The sequence below is a fragment of the Clinocottus analis genome, unplaced genomic scaffold (assembly GCF_023055335.1).
Source record: "Clinocottus analis isolate CAN_PGR_092001 unplaced genomic scaffold, fCliAna1.0.p SCAF_15, whole genome shotgun sequence".
Lineage (NCBI taxonomy): Eukaryota > Metazoa > Chordata > Actinopteri > Perciformes > Cottidae > Clinocottus > Clinocottus analis.
The window spans coordinates 2,822,577-2,848,438 of record NW_027175876.1 but is presented as its reverse complement, the minus strand read 5'-3'; the positions used below and the strand labels follow the sequence as shown (position 1 = coordinate 2,848,438).

The following is a 25,862-nucleotide window of genomic DNA, read 5'->3' as shown; positions in this document are numbered from 1 at the left end:
GTTCGGGGATTTGTTCCCCACCTGTTGGGTGGAAAACATCTTACCCGTTATCCTCTAATCTCCCCCATTATGAAAGTGTTTCTCGCCCTCATGGTGGCATTACTGGATGTTTACCGGCTCTTTGCACGGCTGTTGGTGAACACTATGACGCTCGATGTTTCTCACACAAACAATTCTGTCAACCTAACTGAGTGTGACACATCGTGTGTGTATAGAGGTTGCTATACAATGGAGATGAAAAAGACAGATATACACTAACTTGCGCTGTTGTTGCTCACACAATGTTTCCACTAGAAACCTAGTCTGAAGAGTTGTGTCAAAATGTGATATTGTCTTCCAAAAAGAATAATAAAGTCGCATTAAATGCAAAATCGCATGAACTTTCAATTATATTCAAGCTATTTCACAGTGTGTTCATCATAACAAACGATTCCTTTCACATTAGACGTGATCATTTGATCTGTCATTAAATATCAGAATATTGATTAAAGTAGCTTTAAAGCTGGAACAAATCAATTGTGATCAACTTGTCCTTTTACTTCAGTCATATAATATCATTTAATGCGGCAGTTTGTGTCTTTCATTGCCGATCTACAGTATAATACAGCTCCATAAAGAGATAGATGACTGCCGAGCCCCATTAAGCTGGTGAAAGCCAGAGAGGATAAAGGACACATGGCAGAAAGGAAAAGAGAGAAATGTATGGTGAGACGGAGAGAGACGAGTGATCAGAGACAGACAAAAGGATGAAGGCCAGAGGGAGGCGGGAAGAAACACAAATGGGAGCCAAAAGATGGGAAGACGATAGAGAGAGGGAATAACAATTAAAGAGAGAGAGAGAGAGGAGGAGAAGGAGGAGGAAGAGGAGGAGGAGGAGGGGGTGTTTGTGGCCTGAGGTCGTTCCTTTCAGCAGCACTAACTTAATTGGCTCGTTAGGAGGGATGTGGGATGCTTCCTCCTGATTGGTCGAGTAGGCAGATGATGTCTGCAGAGACAGGAAATACAGGAGGGGGCGTTTAAACTTTTAACACACACACACGCACACACACACACACGCGCGCACACACACACACACACACACACACACACACACACACACACACACACTTGTAGTTGTACATAATAGAGATACATTGGCTCATCCTTCGGCACACACGCAAGTCCATATTCACGTGTGTGTGTGTGTGTGTGTGTGTTTATTATAGTTAGTACACACATCGATTAGGACACAATGAAGACACACAAGCAGGCAAAGAATTACCAAACACTAAGTACACACACGGACGTTTTATTTTTAACTAATTTTTACACACAAACAGAGAGAGAGAGAGAGAGAGAGAGAGAGAGAGAGAGAGAGAGAGAGAAAGAGAGATTAGCTCATCCATGCATGCGCTGTAGTTTATTAATGAGGACAGAGACCAAACGTCTTCAGACTATAACATCAGCTGTGTGTGTGTATGTGTCCTTCCTTCCTTCATGTTTTCCTTCCTTCTTTCCTTTATTCCTTCTATCCAACTTCCATGCTTTTCCCTTTCCGGCCTTCATTCCTTCCTTCCTTTCCTCTCCTTTCTTCCTGTCTTCCTTCCTTCCTTTCCCTTCCTTCTCCCCCCTCCTTCCTTCCTGGTGTGAGTGTAACACTCCACTGATTCTCCGTGGAGCTCAGGTTACTGTACAAAAGGCCCTTTACACGCTCACATGACGGGTGTGAACATCGAGGCGCCTTGCTCAGCGGTTCGGGGCTTATTACCCAGAGGTCACTGCACTGAACCGACAAAGTGCCCGGAGGCGAGCGTCGCAGTTTTAACAGCTTTTGACCTCTTAACCAGGAAGGTTGCTGATGTGCACACATGTTGTAATATCGCTTCCTGAACGCATTTCAACGATCAGCAGATGCATTTATGAGTCGCTCAGTGTCTGAAATCACTTATCCGCTTAACGTAAAGCCCTCTGGTTGGTTGGTTTGCTTTCACGTTCACACGAGCTCAAACGATTCAACCGAAAGCACCCGACAAGATCCTCTAAATAACACCCACTTCAACGGCCATTTTTTATTTTCCAGATACGATATCCACGTGCAAATCTGTTAAGACCAAGTGTAAACGGGCTCTATGGTTTCATTGATGATGTCATTTTCCAAAACGGAGACAAAAGATAGCACAAAGGTGAACATAAATAAGGTATCGCTCTTGGCAGTGTTGTCCTCTCATTAGCAGCTCTCTCGGCACTGATGAGGAGCGCGTGAAATATTAACGCGGTCGACCTCCTAGTTCACGTCGGGGCGGCTCTCTGCTGGTTTCCACTGTCATGTCCTTACAAAGGAGGATACTGGAAGGAAAGGAGGAGGGAGATCAGCCATGTGCAGCCGGGTGAGAAGAGAGGAACCCAGAATAAGGGGAAGAGACCGACACACAGGAAATAATAGAGAGGAGGAGAGGCGACGGGATGAGGAAGGTGATGACAGAGCGTGGGGAAAGCAAGAAGGGACCACAAGAAGGAAAGGAAGCTGATGGGTGGAGGAAGAGAAAGACGGGAGACTTTATTTAGAAAGGAATATGGAGCAGATGAAGCCGGTGACGCACCTGGTGCTGGCACTGTGTCTAATGAGCATCGCTGGGTGTTTTTTTTTCTCTGAAGCAGCGTGTTTAGACATCCTTATGTCGTCAAATTAGTTTGATGCTCCGGCTGTAAAAGTAATGACTATCAAACAGTCGGCGGTCTCCACCTCACTCCAGCGGCACGGTCGCACATATTGAGCCCTGATGCAAGGAAGATATCCGCTTTGATGATTTTTACTCATGAGATTAAACACGGATGTGTGTGTTTTTTTAAGTTCCAGCATCTGATATCGATAAAAGTTTTGCTTTTCTTGCACAACGAGATTTTCCTGTTTTGTAACATGAAGCGATGCTGTTGATTAAAACGAATGAAACGAGGCAGTTTCTTGATGAGTGTGTTACTTTCAGATGAAGACAACACAATACACATCGAGGGGATAGGTAAGAAGTACTTCCTTCTCTATTTTCAGTCATTTTTGGGACTGAAAGGTTATGAAAAAACAGTGGAAATGTTTTAAATGGCGTAATATTTTGTATTTTTTTAGCCGGTAATTATGATTTACTTTGACAAATTAAAATATGTCTTAAACATCTCCACCTTATTCTCCAGTTTTCCAAGAAACATTGAGCATGCACCTCAAGAATATATATATATATAAATTATATTCATTTTGGCGAGAGCCACACACTTAAAGCTTCACAATGGCTCTTCAGAAACCTCCACGTTTTCTGGCGTCTTGATGAATCCCATAACTCTGTTGGAAAGTGGCTCTAATTGTCTCTCACTGTTGTACGAAGCGATGTGAGGAGCTGAGACGCCAAAGCCTCCCAGATGAAGATGAGAAGGTCAAAGCCGGCTTAAGCACTTGAGCAACAAGCTCATTGAGCGACGCTCGCATCACTGAGAGCACGTTGCACACCGCCAGCGGACAGAGGCTGCAGGCGCAGAGTCTGCTACGTACTATCTTTACATTACTGCCTCCTTCTTTACTGCCGCGGCGTTTTCAGGTCGATTCCCCTCGAGACGGACGACTCAGTGGAGCCAGCGTGGGGCGAGTGGCCTCTTTTCATCCAGCGCTCCTCATCGTTTTTTTTTTTTTTTTACGATGACTGGACAAATCCAGGTCAAGTGCATCAGATAAATCTTGCTGACCTCACCTGACCTCTCCGTTATCTATGTGGGAGAGCAGCCAATTAGATGAACTCCAGCAGGACTACGGCTCCATTTTCAACTGTTTCGATGTTTTTTTTGTGGGGGGTTTTTTCTCAGTGCCGGGCTGTTGCAGCTCGGGGTTGTTTTTGAAACCTCCGTTAAAGCGTGTCTACATGTGTGCGTGAGTGAGTTTACTCCTCAAGCAAGGGTCCAGAGCACATCTTGGGCTGCTATGGCAACCAGGCTGCCCTCCCCCCCCCCCCTCCATGCTGCCTCATGGCAAGTGCACAAACACACACAGATCTCTGCACAGACACACACACTCTCTACACGAGGCTCCTCCGGTGACACACACTGCAGGGAGACTCAGTTTTCTGCTTAATTACTCAGGATTCAGTGTAGTGGAGGGGTCAACGTGACGTAAAGACAGCGGACTGAAGCAGCCGGAAAGGGATTTGAACTCTCAACATTCTGGATAGTAAAAAAAAAAAGTTGTGATAAAATATACATTGACTCTTCCTTTCGTCCTTTTCTTATCTGAATGTATGAATAATAGAGCACTCATCGCTCTAGAAACCAATATGTTACCGTCGGGATGACTCACTTGCGTTACTAATTCAGCGCTGTATCGTTCCGAACCCGCAACGCGCCGCCATTATCCGCGGCAGCAGCTGCTGCCGACGTGGTTTCCGCTCTCTGCCGGCGGCCATTTTCCCCTGCTAATCTGCAAACCATTCAATTCACCCTCCAGATGTGCCAACGTAATTACTCTGTTTATTAGCGAATTAATCAGCTAACTGACCACGTAGCTGCCAGCGTTACAAAGCACAAGGACACACACACACACACACACACACACACACACGTGCAAATGATGTCGTCCCTGTTTTTTCCACAAAAGCAGAAAAGAAACTCCTCAGAACGAATGAGAAGTCAATCCTCTTCATCTGCTTGAGCTCACCTGTGCCCCCCCCGCCCTCCCCGCCCGGAGGTCTTCAAAAATCACCCTTTTTCCGATCGATGCGGACATAAATATGTGATCGAGCTGGACGTTTCCATCGGTGTGCGAGCCACCATGCCGCTCACTACAGTCTTTGGAATATTGAATTTCAGACCGAGTTTCTTTGTCCGTGGCAGCTTTCGCCGTTCAGCCTCCGGTTCTCATTCGGATGAATCCAGACTGCCGCTCTGTGAAGTGTGAGAGGCCTCCCTCTCTCTCTCTCTCTCTCTCTCTCTCTCTCTCTCTGACTCAAAAAGCAGGTGTCTGGAACAGCAAAGGAAAGAGCTTTTGGTGACATAAGCACACGTTGGATAAGTCGTGCTTTGTGAGTGTGAGGATAAGGTTGTTGTCTATATTTCTCATATTGACTTAAACCCTTCTAAACACACAGACGATCAACAGTTTGTGACTCCATCCCCCACCGGATACTTACCACACTCCGTCTTTGGCCTCCAGGAGCTCATCCGTCCCGACGGAAGACACACATCTCTACAAATTGCACACAAATATGCTAGCCAAGCTAGCAGAACCCCTCTGAGGGATGGCGACGCCAGGTTGGTTGACAGGAGTTTGGTGCAGATATCCACGCTGCCCCTGAGGATGGATCTTACTCCCTCTGGTGATTCACGAACCTTTACTCCAGTACCACCAACACATCAAGGTTTTCACCGGTTATTTCATTCGTCGGCTCAACTATAATATCCCAACATCTGCTTAGTTGACGCGCAATTTTCGCTTACAGGCGTTTAAGCTCCCTCAAGGCACGATGAGGTTGACATTTGTGGTTTTTGCGTGACATCTTTAGAAAACTGTTGCATGGATTTCCAAGCAATTTGTTCCAGGTATCCACGTTCCCCTCGGGGTGAACCGTAATATCTCGTGCAACATGTCGGGGGGCCTCTGCCTGAGTACATCAACAGGACACGTGAAGGTTTTGAGCTTTTCATGTCATTTTTTTTTCGCAGAACATTGCAAGACTGCGAGTCTCTCCAGAGCGGACTCGCAGTCCCCGAGCGAGCTGAAGTGTGTGTGACACCGCCGGGGAGGTGCGAAAGGCGCGAGCTGTCGCTCCGTAACACATCGGCTCGCGATCAAACCAGTACCCAGATGATGGGGAGCGTTTTCGTGTGGCCCCGCTCTGAGAGGAAACCGAGATGAGGATGCGCCACCTGCCAAAGCGCCGAGGATCACGGAGACGACGCTCTCGAGTTTCAGGATCTCTGGATTCATCGCCGCGCACACACAGTACATGATTGGGAACGTTTCGATCCAATAGCTTTCATTACTCAGCCATCTGTCTTTGACGAGAGCGGCGTTAGCGACCAGAATGTAATTACAGGAAGTCCTGGCGCTTTTGTGCCGTGGCTACAGGACTACGATGCAACATTCAGTGGAAAAAAAACAAACTTGCGCTTGATCAGAACTGTGATGTCTGTCGGGGCTTTGAGGGCTACTACTTTTTCAGCCAAATGTTTCCCGGCAATCAGCTGCTCCATCGTTATAAATGACCACGCTCACACGCCGAAAGGCAAACAATATCAACCCCAAATCTCAAAAACAGAGACGGGGGAAGGAAAGCCCCGGCAGGGTCGAGGACATTCGAGTTTACTCGGTTAATGTGGACTGGAAGCGACATCATCCGTCTCCGCTGCCTAAATATGTTTCCTGCCTTCACAAGGAGTTAGCATTGTCATGTGCGCCCTCAGATACCGAGCAGCAGACAGCGTCACCACCAGCAGCCTCCTGCTTCTCAAGCGCGCTGGATGTGTGACTTTCTGCAAAGGCTATATTTGCATTGGAGGAGGAATATGTATTCATGCTTTCATGCGGATAAAACATTTTGCTTCTTGCGTGCATAAGTCTGCGTGTGTTGTTCACACACGCACACACACACACACACACACACACAGCTGCGGAGCATACGGTAATTGACAATGATTCATCCAGGCCTTTTATTAGTATTATTTTGCATGCAGGGGACTAAGAGAGGAGGGAGGAAGGAGGAATTAATCATGTGTTTGGGATGTGTTATGTGTGAGGTCAGACTGTGTGTGTGTGTGTGTGTGTGTGTGTGTATATATACACACACAGGAGGTGCCGTTACCTCCCGTTGACCCCTGAGAGGAGCTCCCGTGTGTGAATCCCTGCGTACGTCTCCGCGTTGGTTAAACACACTCAGGACAAAACACCTTTCAGGGAAAAATACAATTTATTTGGACATTGAGTCGTAGTCTGCTGGGATCGAGTGAGTGAAGCTCTCTGGTGGGATTCCTGCACTCCGTTTGGTTCAACACACGCGTGGTGTTGACGTTTCATCGCTTTTACCACATCGGTAAATGTCTTTTAGGGAGATAGAGAGAAACCACTGTGTAAAATATGAAGTTATTCAGGACATGTTCTCATAAAAAGTTATCTTGCGATGCTTTTTGCAGGGTCATAAACATGAAACCTCTTCCTGTAGTCCTCAATATTGCAGCGCATTGTGCCTGCAGGGCAACACGGACTCTGTGGTTGTACTTTGCAGTCTGCAGCGTCTTGATTTAACTTATACCCGCGTCACAGCGTACCGACGTCATCGTCAGTGGTTTTGTTGCTTCATATTTGATACGATCAGAGGATCAAACAGACATAAACCGCCTTTAAAACAAATACTTTACCACTAATATCGATGTTATTTGGACTTTAGAGCCTCCTCACTGCAGTGTCCTATATATATGTTTATATCAGGCTATTATAAACATTTTTTTTTATATATAAGCTGATTTTGGTAAGTTTAGTTTTCATATCTGTTTCGACCGCTAGATCTGTTGAAAATAATCATTTTCAGTCCAACCATACGACCATATTCAAAGGTGCCACCCAGACAAATATCCTTCACGTTACCTTTACCGACTCCGATCCTCATTTTTGAAAAATATTAAACTGGTCATTTCTCAGGTTGTACCAGGACCTTGTTATGAAAAAAGAAAAAAAAAAAAGTGCCTTTTGTGTCGCTGCCGCGCGATGATGAAGAAACTCGCTCAAAGCGCTTCCAGGCTGTCCTTGATTTCACCGGCAGCTGCCGGAACGAAACCTTGCGACGCTTGTGAGGAAAGCAATTTTCAAAAAGGACTCGCGACCCTGTGAAAAGTAGACTCGTGTTGTAGTGTGATTTATTTGTATGTATCCCTGTAGCTCCCTCCGCAGAGGTCACAGGTCAGGGTCAGACACAGCTTTCATCTCTGAGCTGAAAGGAGCCTTGAACCTCCGACTGTGCGAGACGCTCCATTAACTGACTACTCTCCTTCTCGCCCGCTCCCAAAAAAAAAAAAAAAGAGTCTTTGAAAACCTTGAGTTTGTGCTCGCGCTGTACACTCGTACAGTCCGGAGGGCAATTTACACAACGGGGACGGCGCCGCCTCCCACCTTCAGTTCGGCGTCTTCAGAATCGAGTCTCGGAGCTGCCCCTCTTCAGCGCGCTGCTTCGAAACTCGTCGTGCTCGAAACTCAGATTGTTGTGCGACCTCGAGATCATCAGCAGCTTCTCCCGCCTGCTGTATTCGCGCCTCGCCGCCGCCGCCGCCGCCGTGTCCGACGGCCGCTCCCCTTGCTCCTCCCTGTCCTCCAGCCGCGAGTAGCCTTTGCTGCCGCCGCCGCCGCCGCCGCCGCCGCCGCCCCGGAGGCCACTGTTACTGCGGCTGCTGTTGCTACGGTCCAGGCGGGGCCAGCTCGGGTGCTTGCGCTGCTCCGGGTGCACGCTGAGCGCGCCGGAACCGCGCTCCAGGTCCAGGGATTTCGAGTGGCTGCCGAGCATGTGCAGGGAGGAGTTGGAGCCGAAGTCGCTCCTCGCCGCTCCGGGGGACAGCCAGCAGCCCGAGGTAGAGGAGGCGGCCGGGGAGAGGGAGTAGGAGGAGACGGAGGAGCAGTGGGAGGAAGAGGAGGCGGAGTTGCTCCGGTGCAGGCCCGGCGGTTTGGAGGCCTTGGCGACGGACGCCACGGGGACCACCAGGGACTCCATGGAGCTCGGAGGCCGCGAGCGCTCGCCGTCGCGCCGCTCCCCTCCCCGCTCCTCCTCGGTGATCGCCTCCATCTCCGGCTCGTCGATGACGCAGTTGTTGAGTTTGATGACGGGGAGGGTGAACGCGGAGATGGAGGAGGAGACGATGGAGCGCGCGTGGTGCCCTCCCTTCTCGCCGTCGCCGTCCACCGACCACTGGCGGCGCGCCGAGTCGGAGCGGCCCAGCCGGAAGGGGCGGTCCTTGTAGAGGGGCGCCAGCAGCCCCGCGAAGCCGCAGTCCAACCGGGCCGGCGTCCCGTGTCGGAGGAACTCCTCGTCCCCCAGCAGCACCTCCTCCTCCTCGGCGGACCCTTCCCCTCCGGCCCGCGAGGGGGAGAACGCCAGCAGGGAGTTGCCGCCGGCCAAGCGATCCCCGACTTCTCTGGCGTAGGCGCTGTCGCGGTGATGCTGCTGCTTCTGCTCGCGCTGCCGGAGGCGGTGGATGTCGATGACGGTGGAGTACATGTCTCGCATGTGGATGATCTGGTGCGGAGAGGAGAGATGTGTTCTTAGTAGCGGCAGGACCGATCTTATCAGCTCGTATAAGATAGAAAACAGTCGTGTCTCCACGTGTCCAGACACATTATAGTCACAAAATATGTTCATTATGATGTTGAATGTGTTAAATCAAACCTGCAAGCGTCATCACAAAGTGAATATTTGCCCAAGAAGAATAAAAATCATCATAGGATAAGTCGTCAAACGGGCACTGGAGCAGAAAACAGGCTCATATTTAAAAGTCAGACTGAATTCATATTTATGCTCATGATTTTGTAGTGGATATGTTTTTAAAAAAAAAATAATTATTGTTAGTTTTTTGTTATTTAAAAGAAGGTGGTGTATATTATACACCACCTATAATATAGTAATAATATATAATATTATTATTATATATTATTATTTATAATAGTATGTATATGTATTATAAATATATTTTTTATTATATTTTATATTATTACTATTTATTTATATGTATTATATATTATTATTATTATTATTATGTGTTATATTATTATATTATATATATAATATACTATATATATAATATAATTATAGATTATATAATATAATAATAATAATAATAATAATAATAATAATAATAATAATAATAATAATAATAATGATAATAATAATAATAATGATAATAATAATAATAATAATAATAATAATCCCTTCTAACATATTCTGGAGTTGCAGTGTGTTTGTTGCGGGTGACCTTGGAGTACATGTCTCACATGAATTACCAGGAAAGGGGGGAAGGGAAGGAGGAGAGGACAAATCAAATCAAGGAAGAGAGAGAGGGAATAAGAGCAGAGAAAATGTGATCAGAGGCAAACTGCAGGGACGGAGCGAGTCTGGCAGGAATATGATTTGCATGTTAGTTACGTGGAGATGATGAATATGGATGACGGCACTGTGCATGCCCCTCGCTTTGTAGACGGCGGAGGAAGAAGAAGTGAAATGAGAAATCGGACTTGGGGAGGAATATTAACTGCATTTTCTGTTGACTCATGTTTTGTGTTTTTGGAATTAAAAAAGAGGTTTGAAATGGTCCTTTGTAACTTTTTGAAGAACCGAGTCCTGCACAGATCTGTGTTTCAGAGCTCGCGAGGCGATATCATCTGTTTGTATTTCCCGTTTTCAGCTTATTGGCTCACATGTAAGACCCTCGAAGTCCAGTGTTTAATTTCTCTGGTGGCAGATAGACGTGTGTGTGCGTGTGTGTGTGTGTGTGTGTGTGTGTGTGTGTGCCCACCTTAGTTTCCCGGTCTCTGTTTTCATGAAGAATGGCGTTGGCGCAGATGAAGATGAAAATCCCGATGCCCATGGTGAAGGGCCCGAACATCTTCATCCTCTCAGAGTGACGATGCTGTTCCAGGAACCGCGTCAGAGCGCCACCTGTCTGCCTGGAGGGCGCACCTGCACGCAGAGCACGTGGAGGCCGTGAGCTATTTTTTTTTCCCACTTATAAACCAACTTCAACCTTTCATTCCCTCCGTCCGCTCACCTCGCACGCCGCGACTCGCGCTGGAGTTCGCCACGTCCTCGGCGGCGGCGGCGGCGGCGGCCATCTCGGCTCCGTTTCCCCCGGACGTTTCATGTCTTCCTCCGGCCGGCGATCGGGCCGAGGTCGCGGCCTCGCCGTGCGGCCAGTAACCCAGCGTGGCCATGCCGATCCCCGCCGCCAAGACCACCAATCCCAAGAGGAGGAAAAACCCGGAGGCGGAGTAGAGGCGGAGCCTCCCGCGCACCACCACGACGTCGGTGCGTCGTTTCCGCTTTCTAAATGAAAAAAAGGGACATGGAGGCGCGTATTTAGTGACGTCATTACAGACAGAAAATAAACTTCTACAAGTTTCCTGTTGCCCAAAGTAGTGATAGACACGTCCTCGTGGAGGTTGTTTTGAATTTCATGAAGAGAAGACGATCACCTCGGGGCGGCTTCGGGGGCGGGGTTTCCCAGGCCCGCCGCTGCCAGTGAGGACCGGTGCGGGCCGGAGCGGGCGGAGTCTTGGCGTTTGAGCTTGGCCAAGCCGGTCAGCACACCTGCTGCCGCAGTCATCCTGAACCTGCAGGGACACGAGCGGAAATCAAATCAGCAAAGAGTGTGTGTGTGTAGACGTTTGCATGTCAGACCAAAAAAAAAAAAAAGGTAAACAACCATTTGATAAAGAGGCAGATACTTTCACACGATTAAAAATATGACCAGCAACCACATTTAACAACGAGGTCAAGGGACGGACGCCTCTAATTCAGCATCGCTAAAGTCTCCCAGATGCTCTGAATGTAGTTGTGAGATAGAGCGTCTCTCACAACCGCTCGATTGTGTCTTCTTTTCACCGCACGTTCAGGCGGAGACTTTTGAAAGCGTGTCAGACTTTCAGTTTCCAGAAATGCCGTTTACAGTTTCAGCAGTGATACAGATGGAAGCACACACACACACACACACACACACACCCAGTACGATCTCTTTTGTGTACCGCTGATGTTTTTCTTGTTGGCCCTCAGGACAACATCGCACACTGCGCGCACATTTAACTCTGCAGAATTGTTTGTTTCCTGCATTCCTCCAGTGTCAGACTCAGGAAACAAGACGATGAGATGTGTAAAGACAGAAGGAAAACACACACACACACACACACACACACACACATCTTGGATAGTTGTCATGCGTCTGAATTAAAATCCGTCATTTACATGTATTATTTCCTTGGCGTCGTTGTCATTATTTGGTGTGGCAGATATAAAATTGGAAATACAGGGCGGCAATTATGACATAATATTCACATGAATCACGGTCTCTCCGCTCACCAGCTGCTCAGATGTCTATTAATAGTCTTTACAGGAAACAGGGTTTAAAACAAACACACGCTCATTCCAGGAGCCTTCATTTGCCTTTAGATGCCTGTTAATCTGGGCTCACATGGACATTAGCATTGTCCCGTTTAGCACCAAGAGGATTAAACGGACTATGATTGGATGTTAAATAACAGAGGTAAACGGCAATCCCACGCATTTCCTCTCAAGTTACTTCATGGCTGCAGATGAATTGACTTGTTTTTGTTGAGGGCCTTTTGTTGTCACTGAAACATGAAACTATGCGCGTCGCCCACACACGTGACCCCCCCCTCCCCCCCCTCCCTCTCTCCGCCGCCCCAGCAGTTGTGATGTCGGGCGCCGTGCGGTCGGGTCACCTGTGAGTGGACGTCCTCAGCGCCGCTGCTTCAGCACCGCCTCCACATGGAAAAAACTCCTGGTGTGTTAATGTCAAAGCTTTTAACGTCATTCCTCCATCACATTCAACATCCTGACGTCCGAGTATGAACAGTATCGAAGGGAGGGAGGGGGGGGGGGGGGTTGCAAATCCTTTGTCAGCCGGTCTTTGTTTTGTTATTTCTTCGATTGCGATTCAATTGTTTCATTTAAGTTTTGCCAAAAAGAACTTTTCAAGATGGAGAAGAAAAAAACAACCTGATGATGAAAAGGAGCTTTTGTGCCTCGAATGAATAAAGTTGTGATTAATCTACTTCATCTTTCCATTGCAAATAGTTGTTCAGCGTTGGAGTCTCGCTCTGAATATCAAATTCAGCCTCTCAGCCGCACGTCAACCTCACACTTTTTAGATCTCGGTCGTTATCTTTGTATTTAACCGTCTGCAGGGCTTCGTCGGGGAACGCCTGGATTTTTAAGTAACCCGAGAAACAAACTTTTTGCCACTTTTAAAATCATGAATCTGTTTGTTTTAGGGGCAAAAGAGGAGAGACCTCTGCGGATAAATCGGCTTCCGGTAAATAAACTTTCTGAACAATAAACACTACAGGAATCCTATCGGGGGGGACAAGCCGACTGCAAAGAAGGCAAAGGCGGTGAAAACAGCATCTCCCATGACCCCACGCTGCGTCTAAAAAAACAACAGCTCAGTCTTTGGTTTGTTGTTTTGACTGAGAAACCCTCAGAGCGTTTCATTTTGTGTTTAAATGGCAAAAAGAAGCTTATTAAGGGCCCGGTGGCAGCAGCAAAGTGCTTCTTAAGGTGTTTATTTGGTCACCGGCGTGAACGCTGCAACCGATCGAGCAACAAGAACACACTCGTGACCTTCGTCTGTCCGTTTCTTGATTCCTCTCCTCTTCCTTCGCTTCCACATCTCTTCCCGTCTCTCGTTCTTCCTCCAAGAAACACGCTATCTGTAAATATCTCTTTCTCTCTCTTCTATTCTTACCCTCAGTGCTAATGTGTTCTGGTTGTGACCCTGAATAATTGTTTCCCTCCTTTACTTCCTTTTTCTTCCACCCCAGCTGATCTGCTCTCTCTCTCTCTCTCTCTCTCTCTCTGTTTCTCTTTCTCCTCCCCCTCAGTTCTATTTTTAATCTGTCTCTAATTTTGATTTCCTTTAATAATTCGGTCACTTTTGTCTTTCTCTCTCCCGTCTTGACGAATCTTAAAGCAACGAAGAAGAAAAAAATCCGCTTCGACATTCAGAATCAGACGAAGCTTTCGGTATTCAGGAGGGAGTCGCACAGGAAAACCAGACGTTCTCTCCTCCTCCCCTCTCGTTCTCCTTCTTAATGTATTTTCCATGTCAATCATCCTATTGGTATACTACGAGTGCTTCACCACAGATGGTGAATCACACAAGGACCAACACAACCAGCTTCTCTCTCTCTCTCTCTCTCTCTCTCTCTCTCTCTCTCTCTCTCTCTCTCTCTCTCTCCTTGAATCTCTCCTTTCGCTCCTTGGTGTGTGTCGAATAGGAACCCACACAGTGTCTCAAGAGCAGGGGGGGAGAGAGATTTCCTCAGTTTATTGAAAGATGAGAAAAGGACGGATGGGAGTGCAGGGAAAGGAAAGAAGGAGGAAAAGGAGACACGGGAAAATATCACAGAAATGCAGGACGAGAAGATGTAGAAAGGAAGAGTGGGGGAGGAGGATGTGGAAGCACTTATCTCCATCAGTGCGGTGGGGTGGGGGCAACACTGAGTCATGACCGCAAAATGAAAAGCCTGTACGCAAAAAGCTGAACACTGTGGAACAATGATGAGAAAAATAAAACTATTTTCAGCCAGAGAAGTTAGGAGGGGGGGGGGGTGGGGGGAGAAAGGGGTCGACGGGGCGGATTGGAGAAAGAGCCCGACGATATGAAAGAGAGTGCTTTTCCTTCCGGTGGCGACGGGACCGAGGCTGAAAAACAAGTGCGTCTGTGAGAAACAAGCGAACCGGCAGCAAGCGGGAAAACCACTCGGGCTTCGACGCAACAACGAGGCCTTCTGGGAGAACGCGTTGGACACGGGCGGCGGCGGCGGCGGCGGCGGCCGCGTGAAAGCAGGAGTTAATATTCAGTAGCCGTGTGCAACACCTACCGCCCCGTCAGTGGGTCTGCGCTCACGCTGTGCGTGGGAACCTCTGGTTTTTTTTGTTGTTTGCTATAAAAGAAACCGTTGGGTGAGTTACGTTTGAGTGGGAAGACATTCGCTCTATTTTCTGCAACAACAATCGCATCTCGATTGGGTGAATTAATCACACGGCGATCATACGCACACAGTGCGAATATTAATGTTTTCCGCCTCCTGTCGCATACAACTTATAAATAATGCTCCATTTACCACCAAGCTACCTTAATAAGCAGTTCCCTGTCGTGCTTATTTAATCCTGAATTAGCCTGCCTGCGTTCACCAGACTAATGACTAAATTGCTCCTGCTGTTTATTTGTGCATACTCACAGCGAGGCCAAAAAAATATGGAAATAGTTTGCCATAGCTCAGCCCCTCAAGGAGATTTATTCTGTTACAGTTAAACATCTACAAACGGATAATCTGAACACGAGTTTCATCTTTCAAACGCGTCTTGCAGAGCAGAGATTTCCCCTCTCGCACTTCCTCTGTGACATCATCTATAGGAGACGCCACGTGACGCTTTGTCCCTATAGCAACTACATGCGCTGCTGCTGCTGCTGCTGCTGCTAGGTGACACGTTTCTATAGCAACTGCCAGCTGTGCAGGAATGACAGAGACGTCTTAATAACGCCGAAAATCCTTTGAACAAAAAAAAGAAAAGGTGCATCTCTCATGTGTGGTCTTGATTCACATTTTGATTTCCCGGCCAGAGAAAACAAGCCGTCATGTCGCCGGCTTGTGTGAGTTCCCTCCACCGCTCCATCACTTTGAAAGACGCGCGATTGAGAGAGGAAGGAAAGGAGGAAGACGAGCGAAGGATGCTGAAAGTAGGAGTGAAGGCGGCGGGGATGAGGAGAGGAGGCGGTGAACGGGAGTCGCCGGGGATTCAGAGAGAGAGAGAGAGGGCGAGAGAAGCAGAGGGTTTGGCATGAAAGTCTGCATTTTTTAGCACTCGTTTACGCTTTAGCGTCACCTTCGGGTGTTAATTACATCTCGTTTTATACAATTGGTGCTGAAGCTTTACGACTCTCCACATGTCTGACAATAAAGCGAGGAATCCCTCAGATCTCGAGACCTCGCTCAGCTGATCGGAAAATTGGACAAACGACTTGTTAAATATGGATAAACTTTGAATAAACAAGCTCAGAGCGAGCTACTCTCTGTCTTGGGAAAGGGGCGGAGCTTCAGGGTTCTCCAGTGTCGCTCAGCGGAGTTGTCTTTTGACCACGAGGATGGCGGTTCGATACCCATCCGTCTGTCCGCATGTCAAAGTTTCCTGGGGAAAAAGAGTCACTGAGTGCTTTACGAAGTCGTTTATCTCAATTTAAATTCATGCCTGTATGCATGAGATGTGTATGAAGTTCAAGTCACTGATGATGGACGTAGCCGGCTTTTAACCCCGGGGTGAATTTCCCCACTTTAAGACTTGATACTGACTTATAATAACGGTATTTCACCCATATTTCTTACCACGAGCAACCCCCACGTGTTTTTCAAGGCCAAATTTAGTGATTTGGGCGCCCCAAGTAACCGCTGTCTTGCTTTATTTTTCACGCTTTCACTCACTGGGAATGTTGGCATTGTTAGGCAAAGAAGTACAAGTAAAACTAATAATAACAAAAGTAAAACACTTGCATTCAAATGTCCACTTCAAACTGGAAACAGAAGCAAAAGCACAATGTTCCGCAACCACATTTTCTGTTTGGTTAACGTAGAATAACGAGGTTTCCCGCTGTTATTGTCTAAGTGCATCTTGTAAGTCATGAGTTAGAGATCTTTTATGAGGAAGCTCGATGACTAGTTTGTCTACTTGGCCTGCTGGAAAAGTCTTTGGAGATGGAGAGTGTGGAAGAGGCAAGAGAACAGGACCGGCGTGATAGAACGACAACAGGAAATAGCAGAAGATGAGAGATATCAGGACCAGAAGACGAGAACCAGAAGACGAGAACCAGAGGACGAGATCCAAAGGACGAGATCCAGAGGACGAGATCCAAAGGACTAGATCCAGAGGACGAGATCCAGAGGACGAGATCTAAAGGACGAGAACCAGAGGACGAGATCCAGAAGACGAGATCTAAAGGACGAGAACCAGAGGACGAGATCCAGAGGACGAGAACCAGAGGATGAGATCCAGAGGACGAGATCAAAAGGACGAAAACCAAAGGACGAGATCTAGAGGACGAGAACTGGAGGACGAGATCTAGAGGACGAGATCTAGAGGACGAGATCCAGAGGACGAGATCTAGAGGACGAGATCCAGAGGACGAGATCCAGAGGACGAGATCTAGAGGACGAGATCTAGAGGACGAGAACCAGAGGACGAGATCTAGAGGACGAGATCTAGAGGACGGGATCCAGAGGACGAGTACCGGGCGAGAGAGCGCAGAGGAGATGTTTACTTAGATCGACGTGGAACAAACTCCAGAGACCGCTCTGAGTCCAGAAGCACGCTGAGAAAAGGTTCGTCTCAAATGACTCACCTCATGCCAGTGAGCTGTTTGCCAACACGTCATGGAGAAAGCCGTCCAGCGCGGACGCAGATAGAAGAGAGAAAAAAGACGTAACGAGGGAGGAATGAGCTGGCCATTTAAAATGGAGCTCAACGGGGAGAGAAAAATTATCGTCCATTATGTCTCCCATTATAGTAACAATGTGTTGTTTCTGTGTCATGAACTGCTCTGGCGAGGTGAGCCGGGGCCACATCGCTCTCATAAATGTAGAAAAAATAATAATCACTGTGCCGGCGGCTCTTTTTTTCTTTTTCTCCCTCGAGCCGGATTTCAATGGAGGGACAGAAACCCTGCTGGGCAGTTAAGGTCACCTGCCATACACGATGCCATGCAGCCGGGAGTCCAACATGGACGACTGCCCTCCAAACGCCACAAAGCGATATGATTAAAATTGAGTTTTGGGCAAATGTTCAGAATACACACAAAAAAAAGGTAATTTACTTTCTGTTTTTTTTTTTTTCAAAGAATGATGGAGATTAGCCCCATGAGTCAGGGCACGAACGCAGTGAACGATATCTGATCTTTGTACAGCGTCTTATTGTTCTTGAAATACTGACATAATGATACTGTCAAGCATGTTAATACCCAGAGTACTTAAAATCTTAAGTACTTCATGTGCATGTTCACCTCATCACTTCGTTATTCAAGCAGGAGAAAAAAAGAACTGGAGCTTTTTTCTAATTGACGGATTTCTTTCTACAACAATTGATTTCATATTATATTATGTTTTCTTGTTGTATAAATAAAATCTCAAAACACACCCAACTTATTTAGTTGGACAGCTTCATGTTCAAATAAACAGTGTAGCATAATGTAATATAACACAATACTGTGTAAAGTATTGTAGAGGACAGTATAATGTGATATAGTACCATATATAATCCAGAATAGTATCATATATAGTGTATTATATTATTTTTTTTCTTGTTGTATAAATGAAATCTTAAAACACACCCAACTTATTTAGTTGGACAACTTCATGTTCAAATAAATAGTGTAGCATAATGTAAAGGACAGTATATATAGTCCAGTATAGTATAATATATAGTGTAAAAATACGATAGTACAATATATATACACACAATAAAGTGTAGTATAGTATCACATTACATACTGTATATTATAGTTACATTATATTATGATAAAGGGTGTGAGAGCGTCTGTGTCTAATGAGAGATTTTTTTGAGGATTATACTGTTTTGCATGTTTCAGCCCATTAACTGCAAATTGTGCACATTTCATATGAAAAGTAATTGTAGATAATCGCTTTACCAAACGGGCAGAAAAGCCGTTACAGTTAATAACCCTCTCTCAGCCTCCAAAAACCCCCATAAAGCACCAAGCCGTAATGGAAGGAGTTCACGTGATCCCTCTCACAGAGTTCTGTTCACGTTTGCTTTTTGTGCCTCGCAGGTCTTTATCTTTCAGGCGCAGCGGCTCACAGTCGAACAAAAGATGTTTTCACAGCTTCCACAAACACACTGTAGTGTTTTTCGATTACATTGCGAGACAATGATGAGTACACTTTGATGAAAAATAAGCGGTTTTCTGTAAGAGATTACATTACATGAGCTAAAACTGAACTACGAAACGGGAAAAAAAGAAAGATGGGTGAAAGTCGAGCTATGTGTTGTACGCTTTGTAAAATGATCAACGCAAACCGCTTGAATTGTGTTTTTAATGGGCCGCCACATGAAAGGCCACTCATATCCTTCAAAATGAGTTTTCCTGCGTCAGCTGGCAGGACGTGACAGGAAAGGCATCCCAGAGGGACGAGGTGATGCGCGATACGAAGCCGTGAAATGGATTCAAACACGGTGAGCCTCGCAGCAGGAGCACATCTCTTTGGGTTGATTTTTTTTACACTAATTGACTTTGTTGAGCCCTGAAGTCTGAAGTGTAACGCTCGGCTTGCTTTTTCCAGAAAGGCAACCAGACGTTGGGAGGAACCACCATCTTGAATTTAAACCCTGGCATCGGCCCGTTCCTCTCCAGGAGGTTGGGATCATATTTTAATCGGCAGTCCATAACTTCTTATATGGTTTATTTTATATAATTTGTTTTTATTTAAGTTTATTTGAAAGAAATGTGAAAGTCTCTTGGCTTCATGTTGCTGCCAACTGAAAATGCAAACTAGAACTAACTAAAGGTAGCGCTACAGGTACTTAAAAAAAGTACTTGGGCACAAGCACACCTGCATTTTGTCTTCATTAAAGCAACAGTGTGTAGCTTTTAGGGGGATCAATTGGCGTAAATGAAATGTAATATGAATAACTATGTTCTCTTTCGTGTATAATCACCTGAAAATTAGATTTTTTTTTTGTGTTTTTGTGACATTAGAATGAGTTTTTTACATCTACATATAAAACCGGCTGCTATTTTTCTACAGAAGCCCAGAACGGACAAACCAAACACTAACTTTAAACCAGTCTATTCACAGTCACACAGGGTTTTGTTGCGTCCCACACGCTTTACAAACAAGAGAAGTTGTTATCAATCTGCACCCTCACCACTTGATGCTGCCAGATCATACACACTTCGCCTTCAAAACCCCAAATGAAACCCTAACCTGCACACACACACACACACACACACACACACACACGGGTCTTTTCAGTTACTTGGGCTGATTACATAGTGTTCACATGGACTTTAGCTGACACTAAACCATATGTATCTGCCTTTAGTGGCATCAGAAAAATCCCAACTCTCCCAGTCGTTATCCCAACTTGAGTGTTGACGTTAAAAAAGATTAACAAAGTAGGAATTTGATCATTTGAAGAACATGCCGTCGGCTCTCTTCTCAAGTTAAATGTGCGTGAAGCTACGCTGGAGAGGTACGAGTTGTATGATGTCACCATATAACAACGTAACGAGTGCAACATAGCATGAGTACATGTGCACACAAACACACACACACACACACACACACACACGGCCCATGAGTGGAGGTCTAATCAGGCAAAAGTGAAAACACCTGTGCAGGGGCTTTTGCGATAAAGCATGAGAACAGTGAACACAGCGATTACGTTCTCAAGGGCCGAGTTGATTCACAATGTCAAGCGTTTTGTTGCTCTCCATCGGTGGAAGGCGCCTTTGTGTTTGGCTCTGGCGGAGTGATACGACCTCCAGGTGAACCTGATACGTGCAGTAACCCCACTGAGGCCGCTGTCCCTCCTGTAGTTCTTTAATAGAAGAAGATTTTTGCATCGATTTCCCCATCAATCCGTGTCACTGAGCAGGAGCGAGGTGAATCAGAGGAAGGAGAACGAGCGAAAGATGAAACGGATAGCGAGCGCGTGTTGGCGCATCGCTTTCCTCCTACAGGCTCAGCGGTGAGTCATCTGTCTGGAGAACATGTCACTTTGGGGTTTTCCTGCTGACCTTTCGGCAGCACATCTTCTGATGCAGGCGCTCCGGTGTCAAATCCTGCCCCCTCGCCGCCATCTTGTTTTATTTATTTCCTCATCATTATTTTTTTTTTTTATAAGTCTTGCATCCTTCACACTGAATCAGAGTCGTGTCATCGCCTGTTGTGATGAATTCAGCTCTACTCAGTTGAATTAGAATTGGAATTGAATCATCAGATGCTCGTGCCAGGCCTGTGTGTGCGTGCGTGTTTGTGCGTGTGTAGTCTTGTATAAGTGTGTGTGTGTGTGTGTGTCTGTGTACTATACCGTAATCCCCCTGTTGATTCTAACAAAATGACTCACCCTGTCTCCCTCACAGTCCCGATTAATAGTCAGTCACCCACACTCATCCTGAGGCTGGAGCCCCCAACACATACACACACACACACACACACACACACACACACACATATACACACTCACACACAGACCTTTGTGGGGTCATTGTTTGTTTGGCATTGTTCTCGAGACTCACTTTCCACAGACTCCAAAATAATTGTATTTCTCTATGGCTCTGTTATGACATTTAGTTTTACATAAACAGTTTTTGTTAAATCTGTCCTTGAGAACGTTCTGAGTGGAGACAGGAATTAACCTGAACCATTTTATACATTTAATTCTGATTATTTTTGACTGATATTGCAGTCTCTCAAACACAGAGATGAACTTAACCCCTATAGCCCCATATCTTTGATCATACTTTGGAACAAACAGCTAAATGAGTCAGGAGAAGCGCCTCAACCATAACGCTCATGTGCATATTTCTGATCTCCTTAGACAGGTAAGACGCCAAGGAATATGAATCCATTGGAAGTAAAACCATTTATGTAACCGTTCAAGGGTAAAGGTAGAAGAAATAAAGAAAAAATATCATTTTTATCCTCCCTCCCTCTTAACAGAGTCGGCACTAAGTTTCTACGGTAGCCCAGAAGGGACAAACCAGACACTTGCTCTGGAAAAAGAGCCATTTGCTTTTTAAGCGACGGCTTAAAAAGCAAAGTTCTCCTACTCGCTTAACACACGGGAGAAGTTTCAGTTGGTTGTAATCTGCCACCTCACCACTAGATGGAGCCAAATCCTACACACTGCGCCTTTAAATCCAGTCTGCACAGACGCAGGTGTTTTCACTTACTCTGGTTGATTGCGTTGTGTTCACTTGACTTGGGCTGATACGGCCGCCTCATGTATGTGTTTTTTCTGGCATCAGAAAAGTCCACGCTTTCACAGTCATACTTACAACTTGGGTGTTGACTTGAAGCGAGCGTAGTAGAAACCGTTAGCTAGATGAACACGCCACAATTTCTACCTTTTAGCGATACCGAGTATGATATTCACGAGTGGCAAGAAAATCTATCTTTTGAACACAACTTGTTTGTGCATTTACGGAGGTTTCCTTTGTATGTTTTCTGTGTTTAAATGCCTTGTTATGAGACACCTGTTTGTGCAACCGACAGTTGGATTATGGATTCTGAAAGCCGAGGACTCAAAACAGTAAAACGTGCATATTTTCTATTTTAAACAAACAACATATGTTGTCATATTTTTGTGAGGATTTGTACCAAACAATGTATTCTAGGATGTGATGTGCCCTTCACAAACATAGCGCCTCCTGTGATATGTAAATTGAAGTATATGCCACAAGTGACTTTGATAAAATGTTAATTTATTGTGCAGCCGTAACAGGAATGAAGTCATGAATCAGATAAACCTGCATATTCAGATTTCCTCCTCAGATTTTGGTTTCCAGGATGAACTCTCGTTATCAGGTGTTGGGTTGTGAGCTTCCACATTGGGAGTCTGGAGCAGCAAAAGCCCAGCGGGGGGGTATTTAAACAGGATTATACAGTTACTGGATATGTGTGAAGGAGGATTATAGCTGATATGTTACCTGACTTCATGATTCTCAAATTAAACTCCAAAGCATTTCTGCATGTTTGGTAGTGTTTGGCGACAGAGGATGCCATTTGTGTCCGTGAGTCACCCTCGTTGTTCAAACAGCTCTCAAGGAGACAGTTACTCCTAATTCAGCAACACTTAAATCACACTAAAGACAATAAAACCCGGCAGCAGACCGCCTCTGTTGTTAGAGCCTCCCTCCACTCGAGAATGGAGGTTTTGCTTATTGTTCCTTCACTCGTTTCATGTTTGAACTTCACTCTGCAGAACGATGTCTGTGCAGAGCGTTGAATCTGAGCGCACGACGTGCACGGGCAGGATTTATGACATCCATCACGTTTCAATATGACACATGTGGGATGTGTTGACTTGAAGCTGGCGTTGCACAAAAGGAAAAAAAAAACTCTGAGAATGGACTTCAAAGAAAAGTAAGAGACATCTTGTGTCCCGTCAGCTTCAATGAGGGAGAGGGAGTGGGTGAAATTTCAAGTATTTTGACAGCATTTTCCAACCAGAATATTTTACATTAAGCATTTATATTCAAAATCCTTTTCGGGAACCAGAAAGGTGCCGTTGAGATGCACCGTCTCTTCGACCAGGAAGTCCATATCCAGATGGGCAGCAGGTGAAAAGTTTAATCAGACATATAATCAGAGGCTGAAATAAGAACAATTGTTGTGTAAAAGCAGATTCTACATAGTTTTAAACGTGCCAAGAAAGGGTAAAGATATACAGGTATGTTGTGTAAGGACTAACGGTGCAATGAACATGACCTTTGACCCCGCTTCGAAGGTATGCACATTGACTTTATGCCCTGTTAGGCAATGAGAAGTTAATTATAGCGGATTTTAAATCAACCCTGGCACAATGAACCGATCATATATTCCTTCCCCTCATGAATAAATACACGAACACACGTGATCATACATTATGCTCTAATAATTTAGATCACATTAAAGCTTAAAACCCAATCGATCGTGGAAGGAAGGCCGCCTGGAGATCAGACTGCCTGGAGCTCGTGCTTAAACTTCCTCGTTCATCCAATATTAAACACAACAGTCATTAAATATGGGTGGAAATAAAAATATATACGACTGTAAAGATGTCAACGTGAACTGTTTAGGAGTCAGAGAAGTCAAACACAAGTCGGTGCTTACCTTTTTGCAAAGAGCCGAGTGTTTCACTGCCACTGCGCCTTCAAACATGGAGGGGGGTGAGGCTGTAACCTGGGGGGAAGTAAAAAGCCATCTCCCACTTTGAAGGCTACTTCCACTGAAATGCCATGAGGGATGAAACACAAGAGGACAGGAGGAGGCTCGGCTCCCCTGCAGGATCTGCTACAGTCCGAGCGGGTTCGCGGGCTCTCAAAGTGACTTTAATGTCGCGCGGAGCACGTTTTCCCAACGTGCGCTCGGGACAATGAGGGCGCTCCTTTTTACGACTCGAGGAAAATCCTTATAAAAAAACACTCCTCCTGTGTAAAGTCGTTAATGCTCTCTGGAGGGGAGAGAAAAAAAGGTAATTCCCCTGCAGAAAAAAATATATATTCCTCGTTTCAGTTGTGGAAAAGACTCCAAAAGCCTCTGACGTTGAAGTCCCTCCGAGTGGTCTTGACCGTAAACGCGTAAAAGTCTCTCCCGGTATTCGCGTCCTGAAACTTGATTTCACGATGAAGGAAGAGGAATTAAAGACTCAACTCTATGAGGAAAACCTGCGCAGCGAGTTGTTGCGTTTCGAGAACAACGTTGAGTGGAACAAACCGGCGAGTTGCGCGTGTTTTTTTTGTTTTTTTTGACGCCCGGGAGAGAGAGACGCGGGAGCTCCATCCAATTCCTTTCAAAGCGCTTGTGGGAATGCGAGGGGCTTTCACTGAGGCGCTGCGTGTGAGTGCGCGTGCGCGCGTGTGTGTGCGAGAGAGAGAGAGAGAGAGAGAGAGAGAGAGAGAGAGAGAGAGAGAGAGAGAGAGAGAGAGAGAGAGAGAGAGAGAGAGAGAGAGATGGGGGTGACTGGTTTGCATGCGCGCTCGTGTGGTTGTTGTGTGTGTGCGTGTTTATGGAGGGAAACAAGGCACCGTGCCACGCTTTTTCTCGCATGTGCAGCGCGATAAGGGGATGACTTGTTCTGAGGAGAGAGAGAGAGAGAGAGAGAGAGAGAGAGAGAGAGAAACTCAGCAAGGACAACATGGATCAGCTTGTGATTTAAAATGTGGAAGCAGCAGCATTCTGATTATACCAACAACATGCACAAACTCGGGAATTACAACATTCCTGCAGCGACAACAACAACATGCAACTTGTGAAAGTGTGTTGCAGCTGCAATAATGGCGGGAGTGACTCCATGCGCGTTCATGTGAGATAGACGCATGAGATGCACAAAGGTTAGAGGGGTCAGCGACATGCACATGAGCCCCTCTATGTGTTTAGTTCAACTTTTCGCTGTTTCTGTCACACTGATGCACAACAACAAAAAAGGGAGCAGATGTTGTGAGTGTTTGCCATTTCCGGTATTTACTTGCTGGAGTTTATTCAATGAAAATACACCATGAGGCAAGGTGGGGAGAATGCAAGACAGACGTGTTAAACAATATGCGTGTGTGTGTGTGTGTGTGTGTGTGTGTGTGTGTGTGTGTGTGTGTGTGTGTGTGTGCGTGCGTGTGTGACATCTAAAGATAATTTGTTCCCTCCAGAGTGGTACAGCTGGACAGCTGCGGACACATTTGTACACATGTCACTGGGACATCGCTGTGGTCCTCGACCTTGAAACCGACCTTGACACGCCTGACCCTGTAACCGCGACCTTGACTCTAATTATAACGCCCTCTCTGCGCCACACACATGTGCACACCCTAAAAATACCCATTAGAGATCCTCCGGCGTTCCCACTTCTTTGGCTCTCGTGGAGCCGTTCAGATCCGTAACGCGTCTGTAACCCTCACCAGCAGCTGAGGTTCCCGTTGGAGTCGTATATATCCGCCGCCGCTGCGGCGGTCAGTCAGTTTCTCTGTATTTACATTCCACATTGGATCGTAATGAAAACACGCCGCAGAGGGAAGACGTGACGACGTGGAGACGTGGGGAGAGAGAGAGAGAGAGAGGGTGGGAGACGAAGGAGAGGAAAAACAAAGCCTTACATTGTTGTTGCGTTTCTTCGTTTACAAGCCCACTTGGGATTCTGGGATTTCAAAAATGTGTTGACTTTTTTGGGTTGTACTTATTGTAAGCAGCTGTGGACAAGAGTCTAAATATTTGAAGGGAAAATGGAACTGACAAAGGGAAGGGGTTGGGGGTTTTTTTTGGAAAGAGAAGGAAATGGGGGAGGGGGAGGAGGACGCGAGGAGGCAAGAGGAGGAAGTGGAGTGGAAAAGTGTGCGGTGGAGAGGAGTAAATTGGTCCGTTGGAACAGTTTTATCAT

General features: G+C 46.2%; 1 protein-coding gene across 1 annotated transcript; it reads right to left on the bottom strand.

Moving 5' to 3' along the window:
- Positions 1 to 6,929: 6,929 nt before the first annotated feature.
- On the bottom strand, positions 6,930 to 24,283 carry tmem200a (transmembrane protein 200A). The gene is made up of 5 exons (XM_068576765.1): positions 23,609 to 24,283; positions 11,177 to 11,314; positions 10,753 to 11,027; positions 10,501 to 10,664; positions 6,930 to 9,227 (listed from the first exon to the last, which is right to left on the bottom strand). Exons 2-5 carry the CDS (start codon positions 11,305 to 11,307, stop codon positions 8,130 to 8,132), a joined length of 1,668 nt encoding a protein of 555 aa, XP_068432866.1. The 5' UTR covers positions 11,308 to 11,314; positions 23,609 to 24,283; the 3' UTR covers positions 6,930 to 8,129.
- Positions 24,284 to 25,862: the final 1,579 nt, after the last annotated feature.